Consider the following 15,405-nt stretch of genomic DNA (forward strand, 5'->3'; position numbering starts at 1 on the left):
CTGAGGGTCAACGTACAGGTCCAGGGGGACATTAGTGTGGGGGTTCTTAGGGACACAGTACTCAGGGACAAGGCTGCCCGCCCCTGGGTACTTGTGTACGTCTGCGTGTGTGTGTGTGCGCGCGCATGCACGTGTGGCTGGGGAGGTGGGGGCGGGGGAAGGCTGCAGGCAGAGGGTGGGTCCTGGGGGCACTCACATGATATAGGTGAGCACGCCCGCTCCCCAGATGTCCGTGGCAGAGCCGATGGGGTCTCCCTTTACCATCTCAGGAGCTGACAGGAGACAAGAGGCCACACTGAACCAGCTTCCTGGTGGCAAGGGAGCAGGGAGACGCAGAGAAGGCCCCTGGGCGCTTGATGAGCAGGACAGTGCCCAGGTCACCAGACCATGGGTACGACCAGAGCAGCAGGCCTGGATGTCGGCAAGCAGAATGGCCCCCAGGGGAGACGTCGGGCACTTGAGGAATCAGCCCAGGCACTGAATGGTAGGGGGTCCCCAGCACTGCAGAGGAGCTGAGAACCAGGGTCACCAGCTCTCTCAGATCAGCTCTGAAGGGGGGGTGCCCATTCACAGACAGTGTGGCCAATCCAGAGATCAAGAGCCTTTGAAATCAGCCTGCCTGGCTCTATCCCAGCCTGCCCCTTCTAGCGACAGCACCCTGGGCAACGTGCTAAACCTGTCTGGCTCTCCATCGCCTCATCTGTAAAGCGCAGCCTGCAGAGTTACTCTAAGGAATGGAGACGGTGAACAGAATGTATTCAGCAGGTAGCTGAATGGTAGCTAGTTTCCCCTATTTATATAAATTAATAATTGATTCTCCTATCTTGCCAGCTTTATCAAAGCCTAGCTCTGCCATTTATAACTGTCTGATATTGAACAAATACCTCAGGGCGCCTCTGTTTCCTCATCTGTAAAATAGGGGTAAATATTATGCCAATCTCCAGGGCTAAAGAGAAATTGAAAAAAATCCATGGAAAGGACTTAATTCATTGCTCGCATACAGTAAGCACTCAATAAATGGCACACATGTGGGTGAAGTGGTGTGAGCCCTGGCTGCTGCCCCTTTGGTGGTACCCCGCCCCCCTGGCTGGCATGGTGCCCTCACCCATGAACTCCAGGGTGCCCGTGCGGTGGCCAAGGGGCCGCAGAGCCTGGGGGTTGTAGGGCTGGGCGCTGCCAAAGTCCACGATCTTGAGGGCGTTGTCAGGAGCCAGCAGCAGGTTGTCTGGCTTGATGTCCAAGTGCAGCACGTGGCGGCCATGGAGGTAGTCCAGGCCTTGTAGCAGCTGCACCACGTAGGTGGCCACGTCATCCTCCGAATACCGGAATCTGCAGGAATGGGGGGGATCAGGTGATATCCCAGCCCAGCAACCCCCAGCCTCGCTTCCCGCTCCCCCAGAACGCCCAGCTACCTGTCACTGAGCCCACAGAGGAGTTCCCGGTTGCCGCAGCTCTCAGCGATGAGCACCAGGTAACGCGGGGTGATGTAGGCTTCGTGCAGGGACATGAGCCGCTCGTGGTGCAGGGTCCGCAGCACTTCGTACTCCTGCAGGACCCGCCGCTTGCCCTCGGCCGCATAGGGCACGATCTTGGCCACGAATGTTCGCCCGGTGGCATTCTCCCGGCAGGCGCGCACTACACCAAAGCGGCCCCTATGTGTCCGGGGGGATATCATAGGCTCAGAGGAGAGAGGGGGACACTTGCTTTGTGTGGGCTAAGCAGGGGGTAGCAGGGACCCCTGGGGGCAAGAATGCTGTGGTTCCCAGGGTGGCCTCTGGAGTTCAACCCTAGGAACCTGGGTTTGCGTGCCAGCTCTGCCACTCACTGGCTCGGTACCTCAGGCAAATCCCACAACCTCTTTAACCTCAGTGTTTCCATCTGTGGAATGGAATAGTGCAGCGTCTCCCTCTCAGCTGTGCACATTAAATGAGATCACATGGCCAACGTGCTTAGCACGGTGCCTGGCCCAGGGAAAATCTGAACTTAACCGTGCTAAGGACCCAGATCTCATCACCTCCCCCTCCCCAGGCCCTGGCAGGCTGGTCTTCTCTCGGAATCCCTGCGTTGCCAAAGCTCCACACACTCCCCACCTCTGGCCTTCTTCCCTTCCCCAGCCCTGGCCCCGCTTGCCTGGCTTTCTCCTCCAGGAAGGTGTAGGGCTTCTGAGGGGGGCCCTTTCGAAGAGTGGTGCCCTCCGGCCCGGAAGAGCTGGGGGGACCTCCCGCCGGGGAGCCAACCACTTCCTTGGCCGGGCTGAGGCTCCGCACAGTCACCTTGGTGGGCTCAGGAGGGGGCTCAGGGGCTGGGGGCTCGGGGGCTGGTGGTGCAGACACAAAGGAGGTCACCATGTATAGGGGAGTTGAGGAAGATGCTGTTTTTACCCCTTGAGGGGTGGAGGCTGGGGTCCGGGTCCCAGTGTCGGGGATGGAAGACTTGGGCTCACTTGGGGAGACCTGGGCACTGGGTGGGGTAGGTTCTATTTGCTGGGCAGCCTGCAGGCCCCTGTGCTTTCGTGGAGGGGTTTGGGGTGGTGGACCCACAGCCTTGAGTGAGGACAAGGCCTGGCTGGGGGGTGCTGGGGAAGATGAGGGGCCGAGAGGGGCTGACTGGGGGCCTGGGGGCGCAGGAGCCGGGGAGGGGCTCAGTGAAGGGGCCGGTGAGGTAGGAGAGTCAGGAGGCGGGGCCCTGGCCGGCCCTGAGGTAACAGGAGCGTCTCTGTGAGCAGCAGATGGCAGAGCTGAGGAATCTAACGGAGACAGAGAAAATCATCGCCATAGTGCCCTGGGGCAAAACCACGTGCGCCAAGGAGGGGGTGGACCCTGCGCTCAGCGGCCCCTGCCCTCTCTGGCCACTCCCCACCCTGTCCCACGGACCTTGCACGCCCCTGACGAGGACCTTCTCAGAAGGATTGCTGAAAGGCCCCTGCCCTGCACGGTTGGCACAGGCCACGCGGAACCTCACTGTCACGCCAACTGGGAGGTGAGTCACATTGTAGTAACAGTCAGGGATGCCCGAGCTCACAGGATGCCAGGAAGACTCCCCTACAGGCAGCATGGGGGAGGGGCTGAGGCCACAGAAGGGGGGGCCCAAGCTCCCAGTGCCATCTCTGAGAAGCCTGGGGCGGGGACCCGTGCCCGGGGAAGGCACTTGTCTCCCCAGCTTCTCCGCCCTCCATCTGCCCTCCCTCCCCCCACCAGCCTGCCGGTCCCTCACCATCCACCCGCCGCTCCAGCGTGTACGTGCAAGGTGCCCTGCTGTCTCCTGGCTTCCAGAGCACCAGCGCGGTGTCCTGGTAGGTCTGGGGCACCTCAGGAGGAGCTAGCTTTCCCGGGAGGCCTGGCAAGAGAAGGGGAACCGGTGAGCCCCGGTGCCTCAGCTTAGGGCCCATCCCCCACCATCCCCCTTGGTCCCTGCCCCGGGCTCACGGGCCACAGCCACGGTACAGGAGCTGGTGATGCTGCCCAGGACGTTGGTGGCTGAACACTCATAGAGGCCGGCGTGCCGCTTGCCCGCCCGGGGGATGCTCAGCAGCTGGCGCCCATCTTTGCAGGACACGATGATCACCGAGGGCTCTGACTGCAGGGACTGCTTGTCTGGGGGCAAAGGAGGAGCAGGAGGGGCTGCTGACTGACGCAGTGCACCGTGCACGTGTCCTCCGGGGCCCCTCAGTTGCCACTTCCCACTGAACATCCCTTGGCCTTGGGGCCACTTGCCTGCCCGTCTCTGGAGGAGAAGTGATCTCCTTACCTTTCATCCAGGAGATGTGGGGTGCAGGGCAGGCCGCCGGCAGGCAGAGCAGGGTGGCTGCCTCTCCCTCCAGGAGCACCTGGTCCTTGAGTTTGATGTGGAAGACCGGGGGGAAGTCTGGAGGGAGAGCAAAGACAGCCATGGGTCTGCGGGGACCCTGGCTCACGGGCCACTGACCAAGGGGAGGATGCATGTGAGAGCTGGTGCTGCCTGCAGGGAGCAGACTGAAAGGCCATCTCTTCCTAGTCAGATGTGGGAAGTAGAAGACGTTGCCTTTGAGAATCTCCTTTGGGGGCGAGCATCACTTTCCCAGGCACTCACTGTGTGTAGAACTATCTTTTCCTTTCATGGACTATTAAAGATGCTTGGTAGCCGCTACCTTGTATGTTTGTAAGTCACTTTGAGCAGGGCCCGCCACTAAGTAAGTGCTCTATAAGCACTTATTAAGTAAGACAAAAACAAATATTGAGAAACTACAATGGTTAAGCTCTGGCAATACCTATTTCTTCTGGAGCACCGTAGGGCAAGTGACAGGAACTGGTGACCTGAGATGAGGCTCCCAGGAGGGGACATATGTTCAATCAAAATGTGCAATCTCAAAAGACCTGAAGTCAAGGCAAACCCGGGACAGACCCTGAAAGTGTGTCAGTTTCCCGTATCCCTCATCCCCCCTGGGTCTGGGGAGCCCGTTCCAGACCTTCTACACACTCCCTCAGAGCAGCTAAGTGGTGACAGCTTTTGAAGGGGAAAGAGACAGTGTCTGTATGAGCTTGGACCATGTCTGTAAATTGAGGAAAATAATAACACCCAGCTCATAGGGCTGTTATGAGAATTCAAAGAGGCATATAAAGCGCTTAGCAGATGTCTAATATATGATAAATGCTCATAGATGTTAGCTTCTATTGTTGTTGTGATTATTATCTCGATAATATGCCCAGTAGAGAAGCCAGGCACAGACCCCGAGAGAAGGAGGCTGTTTTCCCAAAGCTGGCTTCACAGCTGGCTGGCAAATGGGCCCACAGCAGGGCTGCGGATGGCCAATGTCTTTGCTCCAGGTTTTTGCCAGCCTGTGGCTCCTTAGTGCTGTGAGGATTCGCACTCCTGCTCCCTGGGAATGTCCTGGTCCTGGGATGGTAGTGGGGGTGGGGTGGGTAGATTTCTTTCATGTGGGCAGAAAGAGCTGGGCGCCCCAGCTGCTGCCTGTCTGTGGAACCAGGAGGGAGTGGGGTGTGGATGAGCTGGGCAGGAGAGGATCTGCAGAAGTGGATGATCAGGACAGCAGCGGGCCCCTCTCCCACTGTACCCCAGTGTTCCCCAAGGAGGGGTCCCACACCGAGCCTCCAACAACATAAAGTGCATGTAGTTTCGTCAACGGGTTGCCTTCAGACCAAGTGAGGGTACTGGGTAGGGGGGAGAGAGAGGGCGCCGAGGAGGAGAGGTGAAAGGTCACCCTGGACCAGCTCTGCCAGTCCCACCCCCATCCACCCAGGGACCAGCCCTAGTTGGTAAAGTGGACATGGGACAGCCTTCTTCCTACAGGGAGGGGGAGAGGATGAAGTAAGAGGACACGGCCTCAGCAAGAAATCAGCTGCACAAGCAAAACGGAGGTAGGAGGGAGGTCCCAGGTGGGACGGGATCAGCTGTCCCCAGGCTTCAGTGCTGGCTTCTCTCTCTCTCCCCCGCTCCTTCTCCACCTCTGCCCCCACCAGCTGGCCTCCCTACCTCCTCCTCCCTCACTCAGCCCCCACCGCCTACTCCCTCGAGTGAGCCGCCCTGGCTCCCCTGGCCCAGGCAAGACACGGTCATGTGTCCAGTCACAAGCCCGGCTAAGGCGTGTCTGGGACAGTTCTGAGGAGTTTTATTGGACAATGGAGAAGAAAAGATGGTTGACTGATAAAGGACCTCCACGCAGCCGGGTCTGGTGGGCCTGATCCTTTCCACAGGCTGGTCTGGAAACCCTGGCTTCCTGAACCTTGGCTTGTCATCTTTGAGTAACACCCCCACTTCAGGTGGAGGACTGAGGTGACCCAGGTGGAGAATCCCTCCCTCCCTGCAGCCCCAGGACACATGGGAAGAGAAACAGACCACAGCGTATCCCTGGGGCCCCTCCCCCCAGCAAAGAGCCCTAGAGCCTGCTTATCTGTGGAAAGTGCCTTCTGGGGGCGGAGGGGACAGGGAGGGGTGATCGGGTGTTTGGGGCTATAGAGAAACAGAAGATTGGAGGCACAGTCCAGACGGTGGGCCTCTAGGCTGGGAGAGAAAGAGTTTCTTTGGGAGCACGTTCACGCATACACACATCTGCAGGGGGGCTGCAGGGCAGGGGGCCCTGTCCTGAGCTCCTTCAGAACCACACCCAGTGACAGAGACCTGGGGAGGAGGCTGGCCAAAGAAAGGCATTAGTATGATGTCATGAAGCCACTTCTGGGCTCTGGCTGCAGATGGTCATATAGCCCAACCCCCTGGCTGCTCCACTTACTACCAGCTCTGTGACTTGGACAAGCTACTTAGTGTGGCTAAGCCTCTGTTCCCTCACCTGTAAAACAGGGAGATGACAGAACAGTTCCTGGGCAACGTGGGAGGGTTGAGTGAGGCAATGCTTGTAAAGTGCTAAATAGGACACTTGACATTGCTAATTCATGGCAGCTGCTGCTATTACTCCTGTTGTTGTTTCCTGACTCCAGGCTCCCTCCACGGCTGCCAGGGCTCCCCCAAGGTGGACCATCGCCCCACCCAGCGATGACCTCCCCCACTGCTCGAAGGGGGCTACTCACCGAGCAGGCCTCTATTACCTGACTCGCTGCGCACATACTGGTGACGTAAATCCTCCTGGACGCTACTGCCAGAGAGATTTGGCTGTGACAACCCCTTGTCCTTCCGCGGCCGAGAGAGGCCCCAGCGCGGGCGGCTTCGGCTTTCTGCAGGAGCTGCGAAGAACCAGGCCCCCGAGCCCTTGCCCAGCCGGTTCCAGAGAACAGAGAACGTCTAGCCCCCACCCGGGCCTGCTCCCACACCGGCCTCTGCCCCTCAGCTTCCCGCCGCCCCATCCCTGCCAGTTCCGTCTTCAGGGCCTCCAGAAATGCCTCAGCCTCTTTTCTGTGGGTGTCCCCGGCCCTCTCTTCCTCCCAGAGCATCCCTCCAGCGCACCTGTCATCCCAGCCTCGCATCCCCACCCCAACCACACTTGTTCGCACATTCGCCCTCCACTCTCCCTCTGGGCCCCTCCTCACCCGAGGAGCCCGACGTGGCGCTGGCCTCGGAGCCCAGGGACTCGGCGGAAGGCGCGATGGTGCCGGCCTGGGCGGCCAGCTGGTTGTGCGCGAGGCCCAGGCGCCGCAGACTCTCGCCCTCGGACGTGGCCCTGCGCAGCCGGCCGAACAGCGGCGTGCTGCGGCCCGACGCGCCCGCGGAGTCCTCGCTGCTGCCGCTGCGCTGCAACCGGCTCGACAGCCGCTCCAGCGTGGAGCTGAGCCTCCTGCGCACCGTCAGCACCGGGGACCCCCGCGCCGAGCTGCCGCCCTCCGAGCTCTCCCCGTCCCCGCCGCGGGCCTCCCAGGCCGGGTGGCGCTGCGCGGGCGGGGTCCGCCGCAGGCGCTGGGACAGCGACAGCGAGAGGCGGCGGACGAGGCCCGGCTCCCCGACCGCCCTGAGGTCCTGCACGGAGCGGGAGCGCTCGGGCCGTCGCACCAGCTCCAGCGGCGTTCCCGCCGGGCTGGGCCGGTACATGCCATCCTCCTCCTCCGCCCCGCGGAAGGGGCCGCGCTCCTCGGAGCGCGAGCGGCTCAGCAGCCGCAGCCCCCGCGACAGGGGCGACTCACGGCTGCGCTTGAACTTGGCCTCGAACACGGCCTCCGACTCCAGGTTCTCGATGCTGCTGCTGAGACTGCTCCCTGGCCTGCGGGGCACCGTGGGGACCCGGGCTTTCTCGGCTGGACCTGGGGGAGCCCTGGCCGAAGGCAGGCGCTTCTCAGAGGCTCCCGGAGCAGGGGAGGCCACCCTGGCGAACACAGCCGGGTGGGGCTTGGGTTCCGACGGAGATACGACAGGGCCCTGCGGGGGGCCTTGCGCGTGGCCTGACAGCTGGAGCGACTGCATGATCTGGGCATAGGGTGTGAGGGGGGGTGCTAGGGTTTGCAGAGCTATGGGGGGCTGTGTAGGCTTGGGGGCTGCGGCTGGGGCTGGGGCTGGTTCCGGCGCAGTCTCTGGGGCCTTCTCTCGGGCAGGCTGGGGTGCTGAGGGCTGCGCCGCATCACTGGGTGTGGCAGCAGGAGGTTCTGAAACCTTAGGGGCACTGGGCTTGGGGGCGCTGGGCCGCACAGGACTAGGTGGCTGGGCCTCGCTGAGGGCAGACAATGAGGGAGACTCCTGCAGCCTGCGGGCCCCGAGCCGGGCTACAGGGATCTCTAGGGGCGCCCCAGCTCGGCGGTGCCGGCCCCGGGGCTCCGCCTCACCCTGTGAGAAGCTGCTGCTCTTCTGCAGACCCCGCGTCTCGGGTGGGTGCTGGTGGTGGGGCGCTGCCTCGCTGGAGGCCGCCCGCGCCAGCCGGGGATCCCGGGCACAGCCCCCCAGGCTCTCCAGCAGGGGGCCCCTGAGGCCGCTGACCTTGCCATCCTCAGGGCCACCCCGCAGCAGCCGCTGGCGCAGGGCCTGCAGCCTTTGGGCATACTCGCCCTCACCCAGGCCTCCTCGGGTCAGGCGGGTGGCCCCCGGGCTGGGGCTTCGGCGCTGCGGCAGCTCTACCGACGCTGCCTTGTGCAGGCCCCGGCCCGGCTCCCTCGGCCCGGCCCGGGGCAGGGCACTCTCAGCTGAGCTGCCCCTCCGGAGCTCTCCCCGCTGGGGGCTGGGCCCAGAGGGGGGCTCCTGGCCTGGGGAGGGGAGGGCCTGAGGGCTGGGGGCCTCCTGGTCCTGAGAGGGGGTCTTTCCTTGCTCCTGCCAGTCCATGGGGGTGGCAGCCCCAGCCTCTGGGGTCCCCAGGGCCTCATCCTCAGTGGGAATGTCAGTGAGGGACACCCGGGAGCCTGAGAACTCAGGCTGCAGTGGCCGGGGAACTGAGGGCAGCTCCTCCAGCTCTTCCTCTTCAGAATCGGAGGAGGATGACAGCCCTCCACTAGGGGGTGGTCTTCTGGGCACGGCCACCCACACCCGCTCCGGGGGTGCCCGCAGCAGCTCAGGGATGGGGCGCAGCACCAGGTGGCACTTGTAGCTGATCTGGGAGCGCTGGAGACAGGGTACTAGAGTCAGACCTGAGGGACCCCTGGGGCCAAACTGACCCACTCAGGCCCACCTTATCCCCAGGGGAGAAGGCCTATAGCAGGCAGAAGTGGGAGTTGAGAGAATTAAAAAAAATGAAGACAGATGAGCAGAAGTGAGGGCACCTGATAGAAAAAAGCAGGGTTAGACAGAGAAGGCTGCAGAATGAGAAGATGAAGCCACAGAGCAGGGCCCAGCCAAACTCACCTGCCACCTCCTCCGGGAGAGGAATAGCTTTAGGTGATCCGTGCTCACCTCTGCACCCTTTGCCTGTGCCTGCGAACCAGGAAAGAGGGCCTGAGGGAAAGTCCTCTGTCAACCCTGACCCTCCAGGCTTGGCAGCGGAGAGACAACGTTCACAGAAGGGGACAGTAGATAGAGCAGCGTCAAGTGTGGGCTCTTGGGGCTCCCTTTCCCAGAGGATCTGTCACAACAACTCCCACAGTCAAGGGGCCCGCGTGTGGACAAATTCCCTGAACCTAAGTGGAAAGGCAGGAAATCGGTGGCTCCCAGGCTCCAGAGCTTCCACCAGGGCTCAAGGCCCTGTCCTGGTGCACTAGCTGCCCTGAGACGCTTGTGTTCAGGCCCTGGCTTGAACCCTGCTCCCCAGCTCACCATCTGTTTTCATGTAGAGCCAGTGCCCCAGACATCTACAGCCTTGGAGGGCCAGACCTCAGATGCGTCCCTCAGCCACCCACCCAGGCTATCCTTTTCAGAGCTCGCTTCTGATCTAAGAGATCGGGCTTGTACTCCAAGGACAGATACCAGAATGACCTCAGCCCTCTGTCGACCCAACACAATGCTCCCTGGACAGTTTGTCCAATCACTCTTTCTGGGTCATTTGCTAAACCCCTCCCTGTGCCTGGCGTGTGCCCTGCAGTGCTGGGGTTTGAAGATGAGTGAGAACTCTGCCCACAGGGAGCTCAAAACCAAGAGGACAAGCCAGCCAGGCCACCCACCAGCCACAGTGTGTGGGACCAGGGCACACAGGAGTGAGCCACAGGAATGAGGACGACTGGGGCTGGCCTCGAGAGCCAGGGAGAACCCTGATGAGAATCCCTAGGATTGGGGTGGGGGGGGGCGTCCAGACCTGTGCCTTGGAGTTCATGATACCCCAAGTTGAGCCTTAGTTTCCTAATCAGCAAAAGGAGAGTGATAATACTTTCCTTTGCAGAGCTATTGTGAGGCTAACAGATGATATGTAAATAAAATGCATATTATGGTAACTGTATTCAGTAGGGACTCAATAAAAGGAGCTGTTAATAATGTTCTCTCTCTTTCCACCTCTTCTACCACCATTTTGCTAGACAAGACTCACTTTAAACCAAGGATGTTCTAGGGTCTCCTCTGCAGTAGGCCTCCTGTAAAGGAAGGAGGATTAAGAAGCAACTTATCATTCAGTCATTTGTTCATTCATTCAATAAAGGTTTGGGAAAACGGCGCCTCTAAGGAGCTGGGGGATTGACCATCTATAGGCAGAAGCTTGGGCAGGAGTAGGGGCGGCATGAGGGGATTCTGCAGCGGGGAGGTTCCTCGGGCCTCATACTCACAGCCGGTCCCGCACCAGCACTTTGATGAGGAAGCCCCGGGCCTCCCTGCTCAGGCTCAGGAACGTGGTCTCCTCAAAGGCCACGTTGTAGTTTCGGATATTCATCAATGTTGTCCGATCGTTTTCCCCAACAAATGGGGAGATTCCCGTCAGGCTGCAGGGTGGAGAGGGCTGTAGTGAGAGGTGAGCCCTGGGGCTGAGATGAGACAAAGTGGGATGCCAGTGGCAGCACAGGGCCGGGAATAGGGGGAGTCTGGGTGAATCTGGGCAGAATCTTGCAGATTCTTGTCTGTCCTGCCCCTATTCAACCCCTCAAATGGGCGAGGAGGCAGTACTGCCTTGAGACCTGGGCAACCAGGTCCTTATCTTAGGTCCGTGCTCTAGAGGACCTGTCCTAGCGCTCCTCCAGGTGTGGCCTGTCCCTAAGGCGAGGAGTCTGTGCCAAGGGGATATGCCCCCAGGGCCTGGGCCTCCCCTTTGTAGCCCATGTCCTGAACTAGTTCCCTGCCTAAATGGCACTAAGTTCCCACCCAAGCACGCTGCCAGTGTACCACCCATTATGGAGGGGTGTGGTGGTGGACAGAGCTTGGACACTCAGTCTGGGTGTCCACATTCATGCATGTGAGGCCCTTCCCAGTGCAGGAAGGAGCCAGGGTGCAGAGGAGAAGGAGCCAGGGTGCGGAAGAGAAGGAGCAGGCTGCAGGCCCCCAGGCTCTGCAAATGTTAGGGGTGGGCCTGCTACGAGACTGTTAGAAGACTGGGTCCTGAGCGCAGAAGGGTCCTTACCAGAGGAAGGCAACAACACCCACGGGCCTGTGGGGAAAGGAGAGTGGATGGGTAAGAGGACGGCCCAGCTCCCACTGGAAATGAGCAGTCCTCTTGCTACTGCCGATCTACTGAGGAAGGGTCCTCCCTGTGAACACTGCCATGTACAAGTGGGCATAGGGGTGCCTGCTTCGGGGAGAACCCTGAACCCAAAGATCCCAACATGCCTGGAGGACTCAAGGGTCATGGCAGGGCTGGCCTGGGAAGCCCAGAGGAGTCTGGGGACCAAGAGACCATGCCTGCTTCACTGGGGGAGACAAGGCGGCTATAGTGAGGAGGCCCAGCACCCAGGACTGGGAGGGCTGAGGCCTTGAGTGACTGGGTCAGCCCTGGTGGATGAGGGCGAGGTAGTGGCACGGGCAGGAGACCCCCACAAGCAATGCTACCAGCCGGCTGTCAGAGAAGGCATCCGGGCTTAGTAAAGCTCCTCTCTGCCATTGAGTGAGTCCTCAGCCTGGCACTGAGGGAAGCTGCCCTGGCCCACCCCAGCAGCACAGTATGCCAACGTTACCAGATGTCAGTGACCCCAGACACAGGGGTCTGGTTGACAATCTCGGGCGCCACGAACTCAGGTGTGCCGTACTGGCAGTACTGGGGCTCTCCCGGAGTCAGTTCCTGAGCGTTCCCAAAGTCACAGATCCTCACCTGCTCCTCACCCTCAACACCATCCCACACCAGCAGGTTCTCAGGCTGTGGAACGCAAGGCAAGACGTGGGAGCTGAGTGCAGAGGGGAGGACACCCCAGTACCTGCCTCCCACAGGTGCTGCCTGCTCCCCATCCCCCCACCTGCATCTCACCTTGACATCCAGGTGTAGCACATGGTTCTCATGCAAGTAGCATATTCCCTCTAGCACCTGCCGCATGTAGGCCCGGATCTGTGGAAACAGGAGGCCCAGGGTCGGGGGGGTATCATGTTTGATCACCACCAGGATTGTGGCAAGAAGCCAGGCCATGCTTGGGAAGTGGCCTTCAGGTGGCTGGCGGAGGGGGCTAAAACACAGGTTTAGGGTTACTGAGATTCAGGGCTTCCATGTACAGCTGCACAGGTTGGGCACAGCACAATTATAGGAGGGCACCACTTACATGAAGTAAATAGAACTGTGCAGTGCACAACTTGTACAGCCCTACACAGCAGGACAGCACTGAGACTGAACAGGGTCTAGATGGGGTTCCTTCTGGGGAATGTTTGAGGAAACTTTATTTGAGGAAGACTGGGAAATGACAGAGGTGGGAGCCTGAGTGGGTGCTGAGATTTACAGAAGACCATGCAAGTCCCAGCGTGCGGGTCAGCTCTGATGGGGGGAGGGGGCTCTGCTGCTGACCTAACAGTGCTCTCCATCACCACCCCTCGCCTATCTGTGGGCACAGATGGCATGCCCTGGACACACCCCTCAGGTCTCAGAGCTCAGGCGGGTGAACGCTGGTGTCCAGCCTGGCCCCTGCCACCCACTGCCCTCACCTCAGACTCACACACGGTGGGTTTCCTGGCCATTCGCTCCAGCAGCTCCTCTGTGCAGCTGTGTCCTGAATCAAGGAGAATAGTGACCAGTGCCAACTGCCGGGCCCACTGCTGGTGCCCTCTATGCCCCGAGCTCAAGTCGGGTCCCAGCTCAGCACAGGGGCCCCTTCCCGGAAAAGCACACCAGCTACCAGCTAGCAATTGCGTCTTCCCTCTTCCCCCTGTCACCTGGGTGCTTAGATGGGACAACCTGCTTGAACTCTCACTTGCTGGGGGATCTCAGGCAAGTCACCTAACCTCTCTGAGCCTGGGTTCCCTCCAGTGTCAAATAGCGATAATACTCCTCTCGCCCATCCTGTAAAGTATGTATAAGGATCAAGTTAGAGCAGCATTTTGTTGACTACGGATGGAACTTCTTGACTACTTGGGAACGACCCGGAAGGCCCATGACACATAATGACTTTTATGTTTTTTTTTTTTTTTTACTGAGGCTTGGGTCCTACCAGTACAGACTAGGAGGCTAGCATGTAGGACATGGTCACCCTGCTAGTGGCAGTGATGAGCCAACCACCCAGCATCCTCGTCTCAGTGTGACTTTGTTTAACCACAGCTCTTATGAAAGGATAACATCCATTCTTATGAGAAAAGCCTCCCAAATAAAGCCAAGTATTAATGCTCATCTGAAGTGGGGTCACTGCAAATGTTCAGATATGCTGTACTGTATTTCATGATAAAAACCACATGCCTTTTGCCATCTGGGTGACCTCAGGTGAGTTACTTAACTTCTCTATACCTTAGTTTCATCATCTGTAAAATGGAGATAATAAAATTTCAAGAGATAAGTGTACATGATGATTAAATAGCTTAATATTTGTGAAACTCCTAGAACACTGCCAGGCAGACATCAAGTGCTACGTAAATTTAAGTGCTACCAAATTTAAAAAATGTTGGTTTTCACACGTCTCCAGACTCCACACTGTGAAGTATTTATAAAATGCTTTCAGAACTCCCAGTTGTCAATGGGACCACTTTGTAAAGTGTAAAACATGTTGCTAATTGGCTGCTACAAGGACCAGCCATTCAGGCCATGTGTCCCCCAGCCTGTCCCAGGATACAGCTCAGTGACAATGACCAGTCCTCGGTGCCTCTCGAAGGCCTCATGGAAGTAGAGGACGCATTCATGTTGGAGTCGGGCCAGCAGCCGGGCCTCTCGCCACGCCGATGCCTTTGGCTTGGCCTGACTGGGGATGAACTTGGCCGCAAACTCCAGGCCAGAGCTTCGCTCCACTACACGCCGCAGGTAGGAGAAGGCACCCCTGGGTAAGGACACGGGGAGAGGATGGGGCTCAGGCGCTGCTGAGGCTCAGGCCCAGCCTCTTTTGGCCCCCAGACACCGCACCCCCTCCTAGCCCCACACCTGCCAATCTCCTGGTGGATGTCATAGAAGTCGCTGAGTCTCTTTCCTCGCTGCTCCTCATCTTCCCTAACCCCCTCCACCTCCATGGCTGTCTGAGCTGAGGAAGAGATGCCTGGTGTTAGGTGGGGAGGACAAGACGGAACGAGGGCAGAGACTGGGACAGGCAGGCCAGATGGAAGACAGGCAAGAGAATGTTGGGGGCCCGAGGCAGCGGTGCTGGGGCTGGAGGAGGCAGGGGTCTGGAGTGAAGGGCTGGGTGAGGGATTCCTGGTCGGGGGGCTCACGTCGGATTCCTGGGTGAGCACTTTGCCTTACGCCCCTTGAACTCCAGCCCACCTGACTGCACAGCCAACTCAGCTTTGCAGGAGACTTCGCCAGCCAGGTTACGGGCCATGCAGGTATAGACGCCTCCGTCCTGAGCCCCCGCGCTGAGCACCACCAGGGAGCACTCATTCTCCTCGTACACGAAGCTCACATGGTTGCTCTCAGTCAGCAGCGCCTCGTCCTGCAGAGGTGGCCGTCATCTCCAGCCCGGGCCTGGCTTCCCCTGCACCTGGGACCCAGCTTTACCTCCATGCCAAACACCCAGTCTCACCCCAACTTCAGAGCCCAGCATCATCTCCACCCTAGGTGCCTTGCTCAGACCCAGAATCAGCTCCACCTTTGTTTTCCAGCATCCCCAGAACCTGTGGGTCCCACTTCCTCCTCCTCTCTGTCCTGGCTCCCCTGACCCCTCCCATACCCTCAGGAGATCACTTCTCCCTTCCCCCCAGGCTTGGTCCCAAGCAGATTCCACAGAGGACTTCATCAGCCTCTGACCTTGTACCACATTATGTCCGGCAGTGGTTTCCCCTCAACCACCACAGCGAAGCGAGCGGTTTCTCCAGCCCCCACCTCCACATCCTCCATGATGGACTCAAACCGAGGGGCCTCTGAAACACACAGGGGGAGGGAGGGGGACAGAACGCTGGGGTCACAAGGGCCTGCCTCCTCAGCCCCCCTCTAAACCCTTCCTCAGCAACGGGCTCAGGCGGAACACCAGACCCCACCCCACCTCCCAGAGCCCCAGCACCCCACCCTGGGGCTCTCAAATTCGGCCCCGGGGAACACAAGTTCCTTGCCTGGACCAAACGCTCTCCCTGCAAATCCGAACATGATGT

At 59.7% G+C, this 15,405-nt stretch overlaps 1 protein-coding gene across 8 annotated transcripts in view; it reads right to left on the minus strand.

The window, feature by feature from the left end:
• SPEG (striated muscle enriched protein kinase) overlaps positions 1-15,405 on the minus strand; it is a 55,702-nt gene that overhangs the window by 1,629 nt on the left and 38,668 nt on the right. For 7 of the 8 annotated variants that reach the window (XM_057744924.1, XM_057744927.1, XM_057744926.1 and 4 more), the window contains 21 exons: positions 15,065-15,177; positions 14,582-14,750; positions 14,246-14,342; positions 13,944-14,144; positions 12,829-12,886; positions 12,167-12,244; positions 11,880-12,058; positions 11,330-11,356; positions 10,545-10,697; positions 10,313-10,355; positions 9,202-9,270; positions 6,975-8,961; positions 6,537-6,671; positions 3,748-3,864; positions 3,426-3,593; positions 3,214-3,336; positions 2,874-3,041; positions 2,131-2,746; positions 1,413-1,652; positions 1,106-1,329; positions 197-272 (listed from right to left, as the gene is read on the minus strand). In XM_057744924.1, coding sequence (XP_057600907.1) covers positions 197-272; positions 1,106-1,329; positions 1,413-1,652; positions 2,131-2,746; positions 2,874-3,041; positions 3,214-3,336; positions 3,426-3,593; positions 3,748-3,864; positions 6,537-6,671; positions 6,975-8,961; positions 9,202-9,270; positions 10,313-10,355; positions 10,545-10,697; positions 11,330-11,356; positions 11,880-12,058; positions 12,167-12,244; positions 12,829-12,886; positions 13,944-14,144; positions 14,246-14,342; positions 14,582-14,750; positions 15,065-15,177 — 5,041 coding nt within the window. Of the gene's footprint in view, positions 1-196; positions 273-1,105; positions 1,330-1,412; positions 1,653-2,130; positions 2,747-2,873; positions 3,042-3,213; positions 3,337-3,425; positions 3,594-3,747; positions 3,865-6,536; positions 6,672-6,974; positions 8,962-9,201; positions 9,271-10,312; positions 10,356-10,544; positions 10,698-11,329; positions 11,357-11,879; positions 12,059-12,166; positions 12,245-12,828; positions 12,887-13,943; positions 14,145-14,245; positions 14,343-14,581; positions 14,751-15,064; positions 15,178-15,405 lie in introns of those variants that run through there. The other variant, XM_057744931.1, reaches the window with a different exon arrangement.

The sequence above is a fragment of the Hippopotamus amphibius genome, chromosome 8, assembly GCF_030028045.1.
Source record: "Hippopotamus amphibius kiboko isolate mHipAmp2 chromosome 8, mHipAmp2.hap2, whole genome shotgun sequence".
Classification (NCBI taxonomy): Eukaryota; Metazoa; Chordata; class Mammalia; order Artiodactyla; family Hippopotamidae; genus Hippopotamus; species Hippopotamus amphibius.